This window comes from Bacillus rossius, chromosome 10 (assembly GCF_032445375.1).
Source record: "Bacillus rossius redtenbacheri isolate Brsri chromosome 10, Brsri_v3, whole genome shotgun sequence".
Classification (NCBI taxonomy): domain Eukaryota; kingdom Metazoa; phylum Arthropoda; class Insecta; order Phasmatodea; family Bacillidae; genus Bacillus; species Bacillus rossius.
In genome coordinates, this window is record NC_086337.1 from 24523578 (window position 1) to 24546315 (window position 22738).

The 22738-nt window shown below is 34.5% G+C and overlaps 1 protein-coding gene across 1 annotated transcript in view; it reads left to right on the plus strand.

Annotated features, from left to right (window-relative positions):
* Nucleotides 1-13299: 13299 nt before the first annotated feature.
* The window catches only part of LOC134535853 (glucose dehydrogenase [FAD, quinone]-like), a 38601-nt gene continuing 29162 nt past the window's right edge, over nt 13300-22738 (plus strand). The window contains exon 1 of the mRNA XM_063375188.1: nt 13300-13320. Within this exon, the coding sequence (XP_063231258.1) occupies nt 13306-13320 (15 nt within the window). The 5' untranslated portion in view covers nt 13300-13305. The remainder of the gene's footprint in view (nt 13321-22738) is intronic.

Sequence of the window (22738 nt, forward strand, 5' to 3'; positions counted from 1 at the left end):
TGAAGTTACTAAACTTGTGAAAAATTATTATGAAAACTTTGAAAAACTTTATCTTATCGGATTATTACTATACTATTCAATAATATTTCAAACAATATACTAGACATGAAAAAATCGTTAGGGAATGATTCTTGAAAATAAAAACAACATAATTTAGTGAAGTGTTATGTAGTAAATTTCTACCTCCTCCCTATTTTTTATTTACACTTTGGCCTTTTTTTCGACTACACAAAAATTAAAATTCGCATGTTACTAATTTTTAAGCAGATTTTAGTACTGTTTCTCTTTAGCTTAATTTTAACGAAAACTACATGTGTTTCATCATTTTGACTTCATTTGCGAATTTTTCTGTGCCAGATTAAAATTATTTGTCTACCAGCTTTTTGTAACACAAACTTTTGTCCGATGAAAATTGTACTACATGAATTGGGCCAAAACTCACTTACAATAAACAAATTTTGTGAAGAAAGACGTAATATCTAATCATCTTGCAAATCTCATCGTCCATTACCTTTTTTTTTTCCATTCTGATAAGAAATAACTTCACGTTTGGCTGTCTTTTAAGAGAATATTCGCAGATGCCGGTTGTTTTGAAAAGGTACAGTAATATTTTATCTTCTATATGTTGATTTTTCCCAGTTGATCGTCCTGTTGCTGCAAGTTTTTGTGCATGTGCTTCGGAACGAACGGGTTTTTGATAACCAGGGAATTTTCAGGCATAACTCCTGACTCATTGACTCGATGGTCGTGATTCTGTTTTCAAGGTTGATATCCGTGCATCACGCTAGTTTATTAATTGCTATGAATACCAAGCGGTCTTGGGGTTTTCGTATACAGCCTTCATCTCGTCTCATCCAGTACTTAACGAAATAATAAAATTTTCAAAAGACAAATTTTTTACCCCAATAATTTCACTAATTTATGTGTTCTCGTACTATAACAGGGAATAAATCGAAAATATTTTATAATAAGCATCCATGTCATTATTTTCTTGGTGTGATTGCCGGACCGTGATTGAATTCAAGGACTTCCGAAACTCGAGTAGGTACGGTGTTTGTTTTCTTTATCTCATTGTTTTGAAGGCTGGGTAGTTAAACCCGTAAACAATATTTTTTTTTCCATCCCCGAAGTTTGAACCAACGTCACGACGGAGTTCCTCTCGGGCGTAAATCCTCGCGGTTGGCCCAACGCGCGGGTGGACGAAGCGAGGAAGGAAGAAGGACACGGTGCGATGAGAAGGGGTCGGGAGGTCCTTGCGCGCTAACTTTAATAATTACGCGTCCCCCCTCTTCGCCACACCCTCCACCCCCTGCCGGGTTCTCGCTAAACGGGACGTCACTCCACGGGTCGTGCTACAGGGAGCAGATTAAATTCGCCACCCCCCTCATGCTGCCAGCGGCACCGTGTACCCCGTTCGCTAATTGGTGGGGCAGTACAGTCTGTGCCGTGGATACTGTCTCAAATTTGAGTCTTAAAAATAATTCACCTAATTTCATCTACGTGTGGTTTTGTCAACACTATCCGTGAACAACTTCGTGTGATTCCCAGCGTTCCTGGACCGAAATCACGTGTCATTCTTGGGTAATGAGTAGAGACCTGTAAAATTCGCGGATTCATTTCGCGATAGGATAGAGTCCAAATACTTTTGACATTATTTTGCTTCAGTGGTTGGGCCACAGTTTATCTGAAGGACTCTGGTCCAATGAAAAATATTTAACAGAAGAATTAGCGAATCACGATCATTCCAGTCAACAGGTGTTACGAGTCGGTAGCCAATCAGCAGATGTAATTTGCACGGGTGTATAGAGGATCATGGAGTCTTATCCTTTAGGGATTTGAAATAGCGAATTTTACAGGTCTCTAGTAATGAGTAGGGGCAGGCATTTTCGCGAAAAGATCTTAACACTTACTATACTGCAACAAGTTATACCCGCACCTGTGGTTTCTTCCTTGTGATTGGCGGCCGTCTGTGAGAGAAGTCGTTGCCTTATTAGACCGAGCCACTCAGGACGCGTTTGCTTCCGCACTGAATCACTGTGATTGGTGTTGTTACAAATCGATATGCACCTGGGAGAAACTCACCCAATTATCAAACACAGACGATGGTACATTGTTTTAACTTTTATGTAGTCTCGAAATCTTTTCGCAAAATCTGCATGCCCATAGTAATGAGTATAGACCTGTAAAATTCGCGATTTCAAATCCCTAAAGGGTAGACTCCATGATCCTCTATGCACTCGTGCATATTACATCTGCTGATTGGTTACCGAATCGTAACACCTGTTGACTGGAATGATCGTGATTCGCTTATTCTTCTGTTAAAGATTTTTCATTGGCCCAGAGTCCTTCAGATAAACTGCGGCCCAATCACTGAAGCAAAAATAATGTCAAAAGTATTTGGACTCTACCCTATAGCGAAATGAATCCGCGAATTTTACAGGTCTCTAGTAATGAGGTATATCGTTGGTACTTCTTTCGAGAACCGTCAAATTTTGGGACAAGCCCGCACGGCATAGACTGTACTCCCTCCGAACTCATTACTGGCGGCGGTGAGCGTGTCGCCTTACGACACTCGGCAATCCGGCTATTTGGCCGCGTGTTAGTCGCTTCTGGGGCTGCGCGCATTGCGGAGCGCGCCCGGGGCCTCCTTCGCTATACACCACACTCGTTTCAGTTTGGAAAATGAACCAGTTCCTCATTACGAACTTTGGTGTCAGTGAACATTTTTAACTACTTTCTATGCCATTGAGTGAGATAATATTGTTTTAAAAGTGAAGATTGTGCAAATTAAGGTAACCGGTAAAAACATTTATATGCCAAAAAGAAAGCCAAATGTTTAAAATAAATTACAGGCAAAAATAATTATTAATTTTCTTAAATACTTAAATTTATCCAACTCTTTATTTATCAACTGGTAGATATATTTTTTTCTTTGCTATAAATTTTTTAAAAATTATATTTTAAGTTCAGTGTCACTGCGCTGCTGCCATGTATGAAGTGCGTGCAATTTACAGCTCAGAATGCAATGAAATTGTTCGATAGTTCCATGATAATAGAATGCTAGAATCTCGTCACATTTCGTTTCATTTGCTTTCAAGCAAAATTAAAGAGAAAGTAAATATAGGAGTTGGTTGGGATTGTAAAATCATCGATGATTTGACATGAGGAATACTAAATCGTAAATATTGATATATTTAAATGTTTCAAAATTAATTGCCTACCTATTAATATTATTTTTACATAAAGGATAAAATATTTAAAAAATGTTTGCTAAATAATAAACATTATTAATTTTAAATGGTAGAATGTATTTTTATTTTACAATTTAAATACAGCATGTTATCAAAATTATTTTAAAAAATTTAAATAATGTATAAACAAAAAGCTATTGATAAATTTTAAGAAGTATTTTTCTGATGAAATAAGGTCATTAAAAATTATAACTGCAAAGTTTATCGGAGATTCTTTCTCGGCAAGCTGCACTTAAAAAAACTTATTTTAAGATTTTGAAAATTATATAAAATTAATTCATAATTTTAAATCATATACACAATGACAAATTTAATTTAATGACTTTTGAAAAATATGCATTTTAAAAGTTACTTAAAATTAAAATTGTATTTATTTTTACAATATGATTTTTAGTGGTTACTTTTATACGTAGTTTTAATTAAGATTTGAAAGTTTTGTGTTTCTGCAGACGTACCTATGATGAAACCCACTATGCTTATAACTCGGCACGGAGGTTGGAATCGATCCCCAGCTATGGCTCCATGGCGTGAGTAGTGATGGGCGGTGGTTCGTTATTGCCTTCTTCGGTGCTAGAGGTGAAGCTTTAACACAACGCTTAGTTCGGAAATTCACGAAGTGAAGAATTTCCCCTACCCAGCCTGTAGTCGAACCAGGGGCCACAGACCGACCAGGTAGGCGTTATAAACACTGAGCCAACATGTTGCAACGCCTACATAAACTATATATGTATATTTTTTGTTGTATATAAATTCTTACAGCCCTAAAATCACTAGAAGCGGCTAGCGCATCAAGAAGTGGCTTGCCTGAGCCACGTTCATCTTTTAACGATTATTAAACATAGCTCGTGGCTGCCACAGCGTTAAAGATGCCGTTTTGTTCACAGAATGGTTTGTCCACAGAATATTAAGATGAACAAGCAGGAAAAAATTTAAGAAAAAAAAATTGTTTATGCCTGATGACTGGAACAAGATGCCAGTTTCTGAAAATCCACAACTGTTTTTTCTATAAGAAACCTATTGTGTTTGTTGGTACTGTCATCGTTGTGTTATTCATAATAACTGTTTATTTTTAACGTTGTGTTCGTATGTTTGATTTGTTTTCCAGGTTTGCATTTACTGTTCTTTTTGAAACTGTCTCGTCGTTTTCAGCCCAATGTGTTCGTCTATGTTTTTATTAATTTTTCATGGCTAAATTCACTCCACGGAATTATTCTGCTGTCCGATATATAAAGTTTGAATGTGCTCGTATGTGCTATCGTCGTACAGCTTTTCATAATACCGGTTAAGGTACATCGGTGTGTACGTCTGTTCTACGTAAGCTATTTTTGTTTTGCATTCTTGAATTTTGTTCCATGACAAACATTGCATAACTGCAATGTCGTATGTCCGATAAATTGAATTAAATCACAATCCTCCATTGCATGAATTATTTAATTAACACAACAAATTAATTTTTTTGTATTATTAATCCATTAAAATAGCCGTTTGAATTTTTTATCGTTAAATTTGTAGTTTTCCCAGATTTTTTATCTAAAACGATTTTATTGCTCAGATAAATGATGACTTTTTTTTTGCGAGAAGTTAATTCTTTTGAGTAGTTCAATTTTAAAAAAGGCGCAAAACTGGAAATGCTTTAGGAACATTAGAGCGAAATAAATATGTATTACGATTTAAGATAGTTCATGCAGTGCACTATCATATTTTGATGGGTAGACTCTAAGAAACTAGCGCGCTGTCTTCAAGTTGGGCTTTGTGATTATGACGATGTGAACAGTGATGTCATAAAATTATATAACAAATGTATTCACCCAATATCACATCAGGTTATAATCTTTTTGCCGGTAAATAAGTTTAAAAAACGAATTTTGCCCTGTTATATAATTATTTACATTGTTTTAAATAAATTTAAGATATGATAGCTTCATCCCTCTGATAACCATACAAAGTGCAGCTAAAATATAGTAGTTTTGTGGAAAGCGAATAACCTCAAACACTTTACATTTCAGTTACATATATAGACTGGGTTAATCCCAAATATTTTCGATGATTGTTACATGTATAGAGATCAAAAGCAATTACATGAACCTATGTGCATTCTGTGTCGGTTGATTTAAAGTATATATATGAAAATAAATAATTATTTGAATGTTAATAGCTTTGTACTGCCTACATAAAAGAAGAAATTACAAAATATTCCATAAGCCACAAATAACAATCAACATGTGAAAGTAAATGAAAGTACAAGAAAAGCGTAAAAACAGAGAAAAATGAACAAAATACGAAATATTAATTTCTTTTTTAAAGTTCTAAATATACGCGTACACTCTAGTTCTCCGAGTTCTGTCTCTGACATTTGGCAAATTACATTTCTCCTCTGCTCGCTCATAAAGATTCATATCCGCGCTGCTACGATCCCGTACTAAAAGCGCAATAGTCATTAGAGATGAGAAAATTAAAAAGAAATTCTAGCATGCCTTGCGCCGCGGACCGAAATTAGACGTCACAAATGCGACACAAAACGCGCAATCACGTGCGATTGGTCCAGAACGAGAGACAAAAAGAGGACAAAGAGAGGGGGAGAGAGACCGTACGGACCAGAAAAATTTTCCATTTGTGGTACCAGCTGCTTTAATTGCCAAGTCCGGGGAGGATGAAAAAAAAAATACTCGGAATGCAAACTTTCTCGCACACGTTTTTTTTTGTGAATACTCAACCACTCGCGCACACACACACACACACACACTCACACACACACACACACTGATGTAGAACTGGTTTTCAAGAAAATGACGAATCTGATGCAAAGAAAACCCAGAGGGTTCGGAAATGGCCTATTCCTCATTTGTGAAGTATTACTTGGTATCAATTTCGAATGAAACTACCAGTCGCTTGTTTTACACTCACTTTAATACTTACCATTCGTTCTAGTAGTGTTTGCTTTTTAAACCAATCATTTTAAACATTGTACTGTGTTCATGTCAAAAGTATTTATTAATTATCCAAAAAAAATTATAACAATATCTATATCATACATGAATTATAATTATTTAAAATGTAATTTAAAATACGTGTATTGATTAATATACATATTTTCACATTCTAGCCAGTGTACCGAACTCCTAACTACAGAATAAATCTTGTTATATCTGATATCCGAATTACCAGGATAAATATAGAAACAAAACAAACTAAATAATAAAATTCCTTGTCCAACGATAAGAGGGAACGCTTAAAAGGACAAATTAATATTTTATCACACGGAGGGAGATTTTGCGCGAAACTTCAATGCAAAGTAATGGAACTGATCCTTTGTGTTCATCTGAATTTTAGCGACAATCTTTTGCTGCACGTTTATCACCAAAAAAAACTTTGTTAAAACATGCTGTACTAACTATGGTCTTAAGTGCTTTAGAAGGCTGGGACACGACTTCAAATTTGAAAATTAATGACTTGGTTTATTGAAAATAATTGAGAAATTATTGAAGGATAGGCCTATAATATTATCTAATCATTTAGTTAACGTGTAAGTGGATAAAGTTCACTGTCGTGTATTTATTTCATTGGAATGATTTGCAGTAACATCACGTCTTAAAAATATAAGGGAAACTGGGATGATAAATCCCCCAAATATTTTCATGAATTTATTTTACAATAGTGACAAGGTTTTTTGGTGATCTTATATCTGTGTTAAAAAAAAAAAAACTCTATCCAGAATTTAAGTATTACAACTTTTTGTTAATACCCAATTTAAACGGGATAAACTTGGAATCACTTAAGAATAAGTCGTAAATAAGTTTAAAACTAATTTTCTTTTTGTAATGAACCAGCAGCCAACGTTGTTGTTCGAAATCAGACTCAACCTACAAATACTACAGACAGAACATGTTTTCGGATGTTGCGCACGTGTTTGGAAGCTCAATCACAGTATGTCCATAAAACAATGTCCCAATTATAAATTTAAATTGCATCCACTGTAAGCGCTGTAGAGTGGTGGTTCAAGTTCACAACTCAAGAGTATCTGAAACAGTGTTTTAGATAAGCTCGTGCTTGAGTGATGCTTTGTTGTTTTCTCGCTTGCAGAGTCACCTACGCAAAATGGCGAATCCTGAGCGTAAAACGTTTTGTGTTCTGCAATTCGCTAAGAGTGAATCTGTGATTTCAGTTCAACGTGCGTTTCGATGAAATTTTAACTGTTGCAAGTCCCTGAACGTTGGATTGATGGTAATGGTAGAGACGACATAGCTCTTTTTCGCTGGCCACCACGTTCACCTGACATAACGAAATGCGATATTTTTTTTTTCCTTTGGGGTTTTATTAAAGATCTTGTCTACGTTCAGCCGCTACCTCATGATTTGCCAGAGTTGAGACAAAGGAATGAAGAGGAAATGTGTTTCCATTACTCCGGACTTGTTGACCGAAATGTGGGAAGAATTGGGACTTCAGGTTGGATGTGAACCTTATAACTAATGGGGCACATGTTGAACATTTGTAAGAAAAAATTTACCTTCAAATTGTTGTATGATTTGTTTTAAATAGTCTTAATTAAACTGTTATAGTATACCATTGGAATTTGTGACATACTTTTATGGAAACTTTTATATTTAAAACTTGCTTTGTTGAACGTTTTTTATTGATGTATCAGAAAGTCTCCTTCTTACTTATATTTCGTATTTACATATCAGCTCGTGTCCCATTTTATCCGACATTTGTCTCCCACTGAGGGACTGTGTTCACCATACTGTATACGTTACAGAATTTTTCATTGGTCTCGCGTGCCGAGTTAGTTATTTTATTTTCTTGACATTGCTATTATTTCAGGTCTGTTCCTGTAAATTTATCAAGGTAGTACTCTTACATTTAATTTTGGTCAACATATATGTTTACGAAATGTTATCTCGTAGCGATAAATTTTCACGCAACTGGTTGTAATTTCCACCAATGGCGTGATGTTTTACACAGCTCGAAAATAACGTTTAGTAAACATGCGGTGAGAAAATTTTGCTACCCGACAACAAACGCGATAGAGCTAGCGGAACTAATTAACAGGGAAAATAAGGCTTAATTGACAGTTATGGCAAGAAAAAAACACTTTTGGTGTGTGAAACCAAGCCTTAAAGGGGCCCGCCTCGTCATGGGTGTATGTGTGTTAGTGAGGCGGGATGATAAGAGCGACGTTCGCTGTTGCTTCTAACGCGGTATCGCCTCTAAGCGCAAGGCTCTGAACTGGCGCGCAGTTTTCCCGTCGTCATAGGACAACTGTGAATTTTGAGCGGTGACCGTAACATTATATCGCTGAGAAATGATGATAAAGGGGTAATGCAAGTTCCTGAAGTGCTTTCAAGAATCTGTACATGTTGTTTTACGCCTAAAAATTACTCTGAAAACATGAGTTTTATCCATTTTAACTCTTCTAAAACTACAGTTTGAAAAATTAATCCGAAATCAAAAGCACTTTTCTGCCCTCAGCGAACTCTTAAATGATTTTCGTAAGCATACCCGACTCGGATATCTTGAGCAGTTTTGAAATAGCGTTGTTTTTTCCCTGAAGCTCTGCGCACCGTGTGTGTGCCCGTGTAGTCGTTCATTCATTGCAATGCGGTGTTTGGGTTTGTTGCTACTCGAGGTCACTATCGCGACACCGCGCACGGCAACTCGCTCGCTGAAGGTGGAGAACTTTCACAAACACGCACGCCAGCAACGGAGCTGGGGAAAAAATTTATAAACGGTGTTTCTGTGACACACATAACAGTGGCGGGAGGTCAGGCGAATGACAGCCTTGAGAGTTAAGAAGGACGCTTGTTATTCTGAGGGAAGTTGTGGGAAATGATGACACTATTAACCTGCATGCAGTTGCAAGGAATATTTTTTAACCCTAATCGTACAGAAAAAGGTTTTTTGACGTGACAATGTCTAATAAATCGATGAACGCTGGCTGCATGCACGAAAAAAGTGTCCCGTTACGCACATTGTTCCGTTACGCACATTGTCCCGTTACGCTGTATTTATTCTTTTATTATTAAAAAAAGTAGCATCTGTCGGCGAGTGCAGTAATAATAGGTTATGTTAGATATTTGATTACAGTTTATTTATATGAAAACTTGTTCATAATTATGTTTAATCGAAAAGTTAATGTGGTTTTCATCGCTTATTACAACAAAAATTTCGGCAATAAAGTTTTATTATTCTTGCATTTTAAAAATATGATTACTAGTATAATTTCAAGTATTTATTCTTTTATAATTAAAATAAAAATGATTCAATTTTATTCATAAGAGTATGCAATCATTTCATCAATGTTTTGTTATGACTTTGTCACGTTAAACTATCGTCCGTAAACCGACTTTACAGACAACCAATTTTTTATTTTATTTTCACAAGCCTTGTTGGTTGACTTCCGTCGGTGTGTTATGTTAAAAATAAGTTGCCAGGCTGCGTATATAGTGATTATAGGCAAATTCGGAATGCATTTTCAAAAGTGGCAATACCATACGTTTCTGAAGTAGAAGAATCCTAAAATTTATGCACAACCTGAAACATCGAAACATCTAGTTAAACGATATATTGCTAAAATTGGTTTAAAAATAAAAATCATTCATATTAACCATTTTAAGTACCTATTATTGAGAACATTAAGGATACAGGGGTAGTATTTATAATTTTTCGTAACTATTTATGTACAAACCAAAACAATACAAAGGAACAGTAATTATAAAAGATAAAAACTATAAGCTTGTATTTGCATAAGGTGCAACTATATAAATCTTTATGAAGTTCAGCTATGGGCATAAAATTAATGATTATGATAATGACCGTGATAAACAGAGATTTGGCGGTTACTATTACAACCTAATTAATTCTCTGGAGAATCACAATGCTAACAATAAGTCGGTTAAATGTATGATGAAAGTAAGAATTTGCAGTTCCTGAAAATTCAAAACAGTTTCGTCTAAGAAAGGCCAAGTTGTCCACATTTTGTGAAATAACTAAGATTTTGCTGTTCGGTTTTTATTTTTAAATTTTATTTATTTTCAACACAACATGAACAGAAAACATTTCCCTAAAAAGAAGTGGCTGTGCTCCTTATTTCTTAAAAAATTATCTAGTCGAGATTAAACCTTAAGAATATTTTTTTTGCAGAAATATATCTCTTAATAGTTTCTGATTTATTAGAAAGTATCTTTCTTAAAACGACACGGGCCGAGGAAACGGAAACTGGGAAAGTTGAATATTGAACAAACACTTCTTCGTTTTATCTAATTTATTTTGTCGTTTCCTTATTACTTTACAGAAATCTAAAGTTTATGGGTTTTATGTTTTTTTTTGAAGCTAATGGCGGATGATAAGCGGCTGCATAGTGACCTGGGCTCATTCAGAACTCTGCCGGGTCGCTTCTGAGCTGACGTGTCGGCCACTGGAATTTAATACTTAATTATTCGACTCAGGTCACGTGTGAAGCTGTTGCTTCGCGGCCGGTTCATGTATGGTAGTTGTTAGCAAAGGCGTACGTAATTTTTTTTTGACGTGACAACGTCTAATAAATTGACGAACGCCGACTGCACGCACGCAAAAGGATATGTTTTGATATGACGTCATGTTAAACTATCGTCCGTAAAACATTGATGAAATGATTGCATACTTTTATGAATAAAATTGAATCATTTTTATTGAATTATCACTATTTTGTATGGATAGAAAGAAGGGGTGAAATGAAATCTACAATTTAATTGATCAATTTACTTTTATTTGCACTCATTAATTTAAATATGTTTATTACTTTAACGAAGATATTATTTTAACTATAACTTTTATACATGTTTGCTATTTAACTTCTTTCAATCTGTGTTATTCTGTTAAGGATAGGACGATGATAGGAAAAGTAGGAAACGAATGGGAGTGTTTCAAATTTAATGTGCCTCAAAAAAATCAAATCGATGGTTGTTCCAATCCAGTGGAAGAGAGATAGATGCGGCGCAAGCGTACAATGAGCGTAACGGGACACAGCGTAACGGGACACTTTTCCGTGCGTGCAGCCGGAGTTCATCGATTTATTCGACGTTGTCACGTCAAAAAATATTTGTCGTTAAGCAGTCACTTTTATAGAGAAAAATAGTAATTACAATTGTTTCCACAATACAAACACTACACATCTCTCAGTGTCTTGGGGGTCCAACAGATATGGCGCAACAATTAGCTGAAGAGAAGAAGAAAAAAGCGGCTTCGCATACTTAGCGTGTGACCATGCAGACGTGGGGCCACCCCCTGCCTTTTATTACTCGGTAAGGTGGTAACACTGGTTATTGCGCGTTGCTGCAATAACGTGCAGCCGTGAGACGAGTCCCCCAAGCATGGCTGGCAACCGTGGGAAATATTACCGCGTCACCCGCTGTGATCCTGGGAACGGCGGCGAGTTCCTCTGAAGAATATCTCCGTCTGTTCAAAGCGTTTCTTCCCCAAGCTATCAGGCGCCTTGCAGTGAGACTCCCTGATTGGAGGTAATGGAGAACACACCTTGCACAGAAACATATAATTTTAATTTTTTTTTAAAGATTTATTTGTAAACCAGTAGCAAAGTTATTGTATTTAATTAAACAATAATATTTTTTTTTAAAGTACGAAACATTGCTCAGGTAATTTTTTGCATTCATGAAACACATCTTTGAAAACAATAAGCTACTGGATATTTCTTTTCGCGCTTGCGAAAATATGATTGATGTTTTACACAAGCATAACTTTAAAAAAAAAAAAAAACATGGAATGTATAATTGAATGTTTAACAATTGTACTTTTTTTTCTGAGATTATTAATGGAAATAGTTGATACTGGGAAGCTATGGAGGGAACGGTTTACAAATTATCTTTAACTGATGTGGGTTCTGGGATAACACGAAGTATACGTTTCAGGGTAAGAATCCGAACCCAGTAGGTCTTTTACTGCTGCATTTATGTAAATGTATAAAATGTCCAAATTAGTGTTAATTTTACGTTTACAATTTTTTTTTCAGTGTGTAGGTTCTGTCGGCGAAGATGCACTTAGCATCGGAGGGAGAACCCGCTAGCTGTGAAGACCCAGCGAAGAAGGAAGCTGACAGAAGGTCATCAACTACGTGGAAGTGAGCACTCGAACAGTTCGCAAACACAGAAGTGCGGCAACCGCACACTCACTAACGTCTCATTAACGTAACAATCATGTGGCGTGGCGTAGGCATGACGTAACCTTGTTTAGAATCATAATCCTAATAATCCTAATTTTATATTTTTAAATACTTATATATATTTAAAAATATATATGAGTGCCAGTCGTTTTTATTTTGACGTGACAACGTCTAATAAATCGATGAACGCCAGCTGCACGCACGAAAAAGTGTCACGTTACGCACATTTTTCCGTTACGTTGTGTCCCGTTACGCACATTGTTCCGTTACGCTGTGTCCCGTTATGCTCATTGTACGCTTGCGCTGCATCTATCTCTCTTCCACTCGACTGTTTATAAAATGAAGAGAAAAGTTATTGTGGTTTTCATTGCTTATTACAACAACAATTTCGGCAATAAAGGTTAATTATTCTTGCATTTTAAAAATCTGATTACTAGTATAATTTAAAGTATTTATTCTTTTATTATTAAAATAATAATGATTCAATTTTATCATGAAAGTATGCAATCATTTCATCCAATGTTTTGTTATGACGTCACGTTAAACTATCGTCCGTAAACCGACATTACAGACAACCAATTTTTTTTTTTAAATACGAATCCGAACAAGAGGAAAATTGTTGCCCATTTGACTTTCAGAACAAAAGCACAGTCAGTGTCTCCGGACGGATGAGACGGGTCGCCGAGGCGAAACGGAGGGGCAGGAGGAGGCGCGAACCCCGACCTTGGGAGAGCGCTGCTTGTCGGCGGAAGCGCAGGGGGGCCTGTTCTCCCCTCCCCCCTCCAGGAGGTCAGGTGGTCTTCCCGCGAGGAGCAGCTAAAGAGAGAGGGGGCAGCTGCCGGTGTCTCGCCGGGACCCAGTTCGAGGACGAGCCAGTGTCTCTTGGGACCCCGCCGCGTCCACATGTCTTCAGCAGCGGTGAGTGCTTGCTCCTAGCGGTGGCACGTGCGTTCAGCTCCTTTCAACATGCTGATTTTTTTGTTTGTTTGTTCATCATTGCTGAAAAAACTTTGCTCGTTTGCAGTATACCATGTTCCAACAATTTCGAGAGTTTCTCAACAACTAATCATAATTACATGAAGTCACGTCAAAATAATTTGAATACCCAAAACCTATTTTTTCAAGTGGAATATTTTTTTTTTTACTTAATGTTTTAACCCCGCATATCATTATTTTTTTTAATTTTTATTTATTTTTATACGGTGCGTATGTGTATGTGTGTGTGTGTGTGTTGTTCACAAGGGTAAAATCCACTTGGTCAAAACAAAGTGGTATTTTGCTGCCGCACTGCTTTATCCAGAGTGGAATTTAGGTCTGAACATGGATCAAATAGGGCATTTCCAGTCTACGGTAAACGTAGTTACCATAATCCAGCTGTTATAAAACTTTTTGTTTGATTTGTGTTCGTCATTTTGTATCAGTATGCTAAAACCTGAATTTTTTTAAAACATGGCGTACTCTTAACCATACTATCCAGCTTTTTCCAATTATCCACGGCCAAACGTGATCCAAATGAGCTAGTGTAAATAATTTAGTGATGCTTGCAGTTCAAACAGATGCATTCACAGTTGTGGAAATATTTTGGTAGTACAAGTGGAAACTGATAACAGAATATCACATTGTCAAAATTAAAAAAAAACACATTTAAACATAGCTAATGTTACCGAGAACATGGTATAGTGTAATATAATGCAAATACTTTCAATATATTCAATGTAAAAGAGTTCTTTTTTTAGTATAGGATTGCAATAATGAAGCACTTTACCAAGAAAATGTTTTTCTTTTTCTCTATTTGTTCATGTTTATTTTTTTCGTGGTGAATTAAAACTTTAACAAGACTTTAAAAAATATAATTACTTTTGAGAAATTAAAATTTAATTCTTTTCCATGAATGATAGTTTTCGAAACTTCACGATATTACTAAATACATCGATTATATTCCTGTCTCTTACAATATGGGTTATTCTTACCTGAGTGGTTCCTAATCCCCATATTGAGATGTATGTTGCTTAAATACTGTAAAGTAAGTTCCTTTCTCATTTTCAGCTTTCGTAAAGCTTGTCAGCAAATAGCACGAAGGCATTATTGGAAAGCACGTTAAGATAAAATAAAAGTTAAGTTCTTTGATCACTTCAGTTTACTTTTTATTTCGATTATTCTCTCTAGTCTGTCAGTCCAAAAAAATTTCAGAATTTCAAGGGTTCTACCATTTTCCGTTTTTTTTTTTTACCAAAATTTCAAGCAATTTTGCCTTTAAATATTCTGCATTTGATTTTTCTTCCACTTTAAACGTACTTACCTGATTTTTCTGTGCTAAGTGGTTTTGTGGTACGCTCATGTCTTTAATTTGTTACTTCATACCAAATAAAACCTTTACTACGGACATTCTAAGCTTCTTATCTTTAACAGTCACCACATACCGTTTATCTTTTGATATAAACAATAATAGTTTTAATGATTATTTTGCATTGAAAACTTATATTATAATAATATTTTTTCTATCAATAACCGGCGTGAGCACACGCTTTTCAATCAGACTTCAAAATTATCACATTAAATTTTAAAGAACACTAATTACAATGTATCCAGAGGTCCTCGTCAATTTACGTATTACTTCATAAATTTTGGCGGAAACTAAGTTAGCTAGCTTACTTGGATTATGAACAAAATCTTTATTACGTTTTCCAATCTACAGCAAAAACTTTATTTTTTTTTCTTCAATGTGTGTGTGTAAACTCGGTTTACAACGGAACACAAATAAAGCCTGTATCTGGCGTCGTATTTACAAAGATCTTGTTGTATGGTAGTTCGAAGAACACTTTTTTTACACCATGTGCATTCTTCCTTTACCATTCCGTAATATTTCAGACTAATATACAAACGCTGTGTTTCCAAATATTAAAAAAAAATATAACATTATCTTATAACTTCAAGTGGGTAGTGGTTGTGAACTTCCGTTTATGCATCTTCAGGTAATGGTGTGTGTTTAGTATACATAGTTGTGTGATAAATTGAATCGATCTAAGCATACGGGTTAAAAATGTATTGTGTTTTATTTTTAAAATACCGTTGTTTACATAAGTTTACTTTTTATTAATAATGTGAGTTCCTTTTTTATTGTTTTTTTTGGACATATACATTAGTTAATATAATAAGAGAATTTCGAAAGATAGAAATATATTTTTGTAATAATTTTATTGCTTTTTGTCAGCAATTCTCTTAAATTAGCAATTTTTAAATCATAACTTTTGTTTATTTTAAGTAATAATTTTTTTCCTCTATTAAGTGTAATACAAGGTTGTCAGCGTCTTAACTTCACCACAATCAAATGAGACGAATAATTTTGAGTGTAGTGGAATTTCTCTTGCGTCTATGAAGGGAGAGAGCACCGTACAATATTTCCTTCTTCTTTCGAGGACGTGGGAACAGAGAAAGCGGACTTTCTGGAAGCCAACAACTTACGCCGAGGACGCATCCTGGGAGAGAATCCTAATTGTAGCCTTTCCCTCCTTGTCTAGCGTGCGTGGCCGCACAATGATACGTCGAAGGACGCAGGGAAATGAATCCCCTCGAGATTTCATTTCCCGTTGCTAGCCGCTTCGGGGCACAACTGGGAAGGGAAAAACAATCCCACAATGGCTCTTTTTCTTTCGTCGCAACTAACTGCCGGAGTAACGGACCACGTACCGCATCATCTTAACCTGTTTCGTCTTCCGCTTTGCGGTGATTTGCATTCCGACACATCAACATAACACTCCCGTCGATTTCCTAGTGCAATGAAGTAAAGGAGCAGGGTTCCGGAAGTTTTTTTACGTACGTAAGTTCGTGTTTTAGGAGGATTTGGAAGTACTATATATTGCAATCTTTACAATTGTGCGACTTCCGAAAAAATTCTACCTGTTATTTACTATAATAATCTTTATATCTTAAAACCATCCTCAACTCAAAAGTATACCATGTTTATAATTTTTATGATCGCTATATTTTTTTAAGGACCAGATAACTGCCGTTCTTAATAAATTACTGAAACCTGTTCTATGTTCTGCGTTTTTGTTTCCTATTTTAAGTAAGGCTCAAGTGGTGTGTAGATAAGCGGTTTTATAACAGCTAAATATATATCGACCTCTACCTTAGAACGAGGTCATGTATGTAAAATTAAAATAATTTCAAGTAAAGTAAAAAATTTATTCAAATGTTATCCCTACTGCAAAAAACACAAGAATTCTACTTGGTTTTATTACAAAAACGGGGTTTCATGAATCTAAAATAGGAAAAGGTTTGCAGTTTTTACATAAATATTTACATTGAAAATAAATACCAGCCTTTTTTTTATTGGTTTCATGGGTACGGAGAGGGAAGAAGTGAAAAAGTTCATTATTTGTGTTTTATTAAGTCTTACCAACTAAATTACTCTAATTATAAAGACTATAAGTTTGATATTTGTAATATAAGTACAAAATATAATGGCAACGATGTCACAAATTCTAAAACCAAATTCTGTGCAAAGCATAAAAGGAAATTTTTATTTTCATTTATACCGTTATTTGAACCAAGTCTTATGAAACTGGAAATCTGGAAGTAGGTTTATTAGGCATCAAAAATAAATAGGCATATAGTTTACATTTAAAAAATTCCTTCTTTTAAGAAGGTAAAAAGTTTATGAGAGTAATTTTAAGAACGTTTAATAATGCTCCGAAAAGACTCTGCCACTTTTAAAATCCCAAAACTAAATGTTTAGGTAATTTATGAATCCTGATGTAACCTGAGTATTTTATTACGCATTTTTTTTGTTTTATTAATAACAATTGGAATTTTTTTCATAATATTTGCATGATCGAAGGCGCTTGTGATTAGCTAGTGAACACGTATGTTAAAAAAATATTTTCCAAGAAAAAAGTTTGTATTTTAAACCAAAAATTTAAATCGCGAACAATAAGAATGAAAATTAAAACTTTAAAGTTGAAGTCCAGCAGCTGCGGGATTAAGGCCGTTCAGAGACTCACGCCCTGACCTTGACTTTCGCGGCGAGGCTCGGAGTCGCGGCTGCGCGATGGATCGATAAGACGTCGGCGGAGTGGCGTGCTTCGACCAGCGTAGCCCGTCCGTAACCAGTCTCGTCAAATGGAGGAGAAAAAAATATATATCCCCGATACAGCTGGCCTTGGAGCTACACTTCCGGGTGCAGACACCGACTCCCGTGAGCATTAACGGTTTCCACCAGCGAAACACTTTAAAACCTTTCAGGATCGACCGTAAAAAAAAATCTTGCACGTCAAGGAAATCGTGTTATTAATCAATATTCAAATTTCGCGAAAAGATTCAGAGACTAGCTGAAAGTTTTAAATAAAAAAAACTGTAGCATCGTGTGTGTTTCAAGATGGGGTGAGGTTTTTTTTTTTCCAGGTACTTGTCGATTGTTACAACACCGATAACAGTCATTCGGTGCGGAATCAAAAGCGTCCTGACGGTATTGGTCAAATAGGGCAACGGCTCATCTCGCAGACAGGCACCAATCGTAAGGAAGAAACCGCTGGTGCGGGTATAACTTGTGGCCGTCTAAAAGTTGTTCAGATTTTTTCACGAAAAATTAATTGACTATTAATCCACCACCACGGGCGTATACCGGAAGGAGGGAGGGTTAAGGAGTGGAGGCATCCACCCCCCTCCACCTTTCCCTTTCGAAGTAGAAAAACAAATGAGCAAGAAGGGGTATTTGGAAAAATTGTAACCATTCCTCAAAATTTAGTGATAATATATTTTTCATTACGTTTTTCCTTTCGTTATTGATAATTATTAAATGGCATCATGGAACTTCCCCCCCCCCCCCATCTCATCACTCAACTAGACGTTTAATTTCCATTTTTGTGTTGATTATGCATTTGTGAGACATGTCTTATTATAATGAAACATCCTATCGTTTGCCTGGAGTGAGTGTAGGAAAAATATTTTAAAAAAGCTGATATCAATATGTTTTGTCAGCATTTAGAGCTAGGATCCTCCAGTAGAATAAAAAGAAAAAAGACCGAAAATTCGGATGGTCATGCTCAACTTAACAAAGTTTTATTTCGCTGGCTTAGATTCTCATAGGTACCAAATAAGTGTTCTATAGTTTGGAGTCCTTCTTTATGAACATGGCGTTTCAGGAATCAGTTCACCAAGGATCTATTGGCATTGACATCAATGCCAACAGTGGTTAAATTCCCGTAAAATTGTAGGCCAGAAACATGTTAGCCTTAGAGCAAGGACTCCGCAACATGTCCTTTCACTTCCTTACAGCGAAAACTTTTAACATTATTGGAAATAACAGTTTTTTGTTGCGATACAATAACGATGTTGCCTTTGTCACCTATTTTACACACAAAACAACACAATTTTTTTAATGCATTAACATTTTTATTACTGAAACTTATAACACATGTAAATCACTAAGTTTAATATTTACTTTTGAAATTTATCGACATGAGCGTTAAAATGTAACACTTCGTTAATAATTTAATACTACATTCGGTTTTTGTTAAATATTATATAAGTATCGTAAATATTTGTTCAATATATTTACGAAGAAATTATTATTTTATTCCAAATTCAAACTTTCCAAGAGCATTTAGCAAAACAAAGGAAATTAATTCCACCCAAAACTATATAACTATAGGAAATACAATTAATTTTTGAGTATATTTAATAATTTATAATCATTTTAAGAAACATAAAATAACTGTAGTATAGTTAAACTGTTGGTTATTTTAAACTTAGGTCAATAGTTTAAAGTCAATGTCTCTCTGTCTTGCATCTTTGTGAGCCGTTCCCAAATAATCAGAATGGAAGGATAACAGTATGAAAACATCTTAAGTGAAATCGACCAAGTCATTAGGACATTATCTTTAGTGGATGCCAGGAGCGTATACACGATTTCATTTCTAAGATGGACAGAGAGAGGGATATAGAATCACTTTGCTCGTTGTTTGTTTTCAATTTATTTGTATTTGTTGGTGGAAAAAATAAGATTATTTATGAGTTTGGGGGTATGTATATATCTTCCCCCCCCCCCCTTTTTTTTCCACCCATATGAATACACCACCGGTGGAGTTTTAGTAAACCAATCGGTTGAAAATATTTTGTGTTGAGGATGAAGAAATGACATAGTAGAGGATGATGATTAAGGTATAATTTCACTTTTTTAATATTTACTATACGATTAATCTATTACCTTTTTTTTTACCGGTTTAAAATATTCCTAAGCCGATCATTACGAAATACGATCGGGATTTCGTTTGAAAATTCTTGTTTTTAAGATCAGTTTTCCTTTATAAATTGTGCATAATTTATTTTAGCTGAATGCACTTAAAACAGTTTCATTGGCAACTAGAAAATATGTTTACAAGTATTAACTTATAACTTAGTTAAAAAGCAATACAAAAGATTTTTTTTAATTCTTAAAATAACTTGAATGTTTTTTTTAACTTTTTCCTTATAGCAGCATTTTAGACATCACACTATCATAATTTTTCATAATAAATATTTTCTGTCATTAAAATAGAGTACATATATAGTTTTCTCTGGTGACAAAATTGTTTTTATTGTGAATTCAAAAACACTTAATCTATCTTGTGCTTGAACTTCAGCTTTATTTAAACAAAACTTTAACTGTTACACGTTCAATGATGCTACCTTATTTGTAGTCATGTAAAATAAAGTACGAAACTGAACTTAAATAGGTAATTCTTGTTTTTAGGATGGAAAAATCCTTCAATAGTTTTGTCTACTTTGCAGGTTTAATTGTCTAATATTTGCACTAAGTTATAACGTGTACCGACTTTAAAAATGTTCGTCAGTATGATTAACCACTTTGGTATCCTTTAATTATAGTAAAAATTTGGTATTAGCCTAGGATATTTTTCCGACAAAGTTTTTCCTGGCAAAGTTACCTTAAAAAAAAAACTGTTCAAGGAATGTCAAAATTTCCATAAAACTATTATCGATGAAAACTTGCTGCATGATTCCACAACTATAACATATAATAAATGATGAAGAGAACAGTTGCTAGTTCCAGAAACGTCGCAACTCATGTAACATAGGAAACCTACTGTGTTGGTCGGTGTTTACGTTGTATCTGTTTATCTTCATCGGTGTATTCGTATATGTGCTGCGTTGTACAAGTTTTGTTGTCTCTATGCATTTACGTTAGTGGTTGAAACTGTCTCGTTGTTATCCCTGAGTTAGTTTGTGCTGTTATTATTTTGTCATGACTTAATTACCTTCCACGGAATTCTTGTGCTTTTTGATATTTCAGTTTGAATGTGTTCATCTGTGCTGTCTTCTTTGTGTTATCCATAATACCTTTTTAGGTACATCGTTGGGTTTATCTGTTTCACATAGCTGATTTATGCTTTTTCTCTGTCTGTATATGTTTTAATTTTTTTTTTCTTCTTAATTTGCGTTCTTGAATTTTTCCATGACAATGAGTGCATAACTGAAATGGCTTATGTCCAAGAAATTGTATAAAATTTCAAAACTTTGTAGAATTTTATGAAGGTTATATAATTTAAGGTTTTTTTTAGCTTCTATAGAAATAAGATTCTTCCCAGATCTGTGTTTTAGTTGAGTTGTAAAAATTACGATAAAATTTAGTTTATATCTTGTACTAGAGACTTGCTAATGAAATAAGTGTATTATTAAAGCCATCTTAAAATCTGCATGATAAAAAAATCCCATTCGGCACAGCCTAAAGTCGTAGTGTACTAAGGCACAACCTAATAATCTTCTAGGTTTTTCTGATCATTAATAATAACCCATTTTTGTTAGGTTTTGGGGTCATTTAATATCTTCTACGGTACAGGTGACATACAGTACCGGAAAAGTATTTACAATGTACTAAGACGGTTTTAATCAATGATATTTGGTTAGCTTAAACAAGACCGTTCTATTCTCATACCATACAATTATAATAATTACGCTATTAAAATCAGAATGGCGTATTTTCTGTTGTGGGAAGAGTTGCAAAGGACCAAATTATGGAAAACAGATTATGTAAAAGAAAGCCAGAGAAATCTGTTTTGAATGAGATCCGGTTATCAGAGCGATAAACGGTTGTTTCCTGTTAATGAAGAAAACCTTTTATATAACTGGCAGTATTAACTTTCTCTTTTGAAGAGATAAATATGTTTTATTTATAGAGTACACCGGTAAAATAATTATGATATTTAACAAAAAAAAAACAGGTTCAACCTGTATATCAAATGAAAACAACTCTCCTATGTTGTGAAGAACTTGCTTGCGACGAGCAGTTAAATTGTTATTTACATTTTCATTTGATTTTATTGTTATATGGATTCCTACCTTACGAATAGACAGAACAATACAATTTTTAATGTGTTTTTAATTACATCTTATTAAATAATATCTTCACTGTCCAAGTCATTATATATTTTAAAGTTTGAACAACTTTAGACCTAATAAGAGATTTACAATTAAAAATTACACATTATTTAATTTTATCTTTGAATTATCTTTAATTTTGTATGTATACATTTTATGTGATATGATGTTTCTTTGTGCAGTTTAGAGTATTCATGCTAAGGAAATACAATTAATTATTTAAAGAAACATAAGTGATTTTCGACTTCCGATTTACAATATATTTCGTCTTTTGTTACGAATGTGTATTCAACCAAGATTGTATCAAACCATAACACTACCCTTTAGGTATATATCAAAGAAATGCTATCTATTAGAGCCGTTACCATAGTGCGAATTTAGGACAATTATTATATAGTTTTTCGTTTCATGGTGCATAGACATCAAAACCAGCGTTTATACAAAAGTTTATATGTATTTATAATTTTTTTTGGACACGATATCTGTCGCAATTTTTCACAAATCACTTCCAAACTCATACATAAAACCTATTAGTGAAAATCTCCGTTATAATCGTTAATAGGCAATATCCGACCAAAGGAGAAGACTTGATGTAAGTTTTTGGACATAAGCCATTGCTAAGAACTTTTTCTGTTGAAGAAAAACTAATAAATAAAATAAATAAAAATACACAAGAAAGACAAAAAACACACAAAATTAAGCAAACAATTGCTGTTGTCAACAAGAATATAAACACCACAAAATATTCCGAAACAGAAATATGGTCAACAAACAAAGAAAAAACAAAGAAAAATGTACTAAGTGAACAAAAAAACAAAAAAAAACAAATGATGACAACACAAAAATATTGAAACCAAAATAATTCAGCACAACAGTTGAAACGAGACAAAAACACGACAAAACGAAAAGACAAAAAAATACAATAGTTTTACCAAAACAGAAACAAGCGACGTTTCGGGAA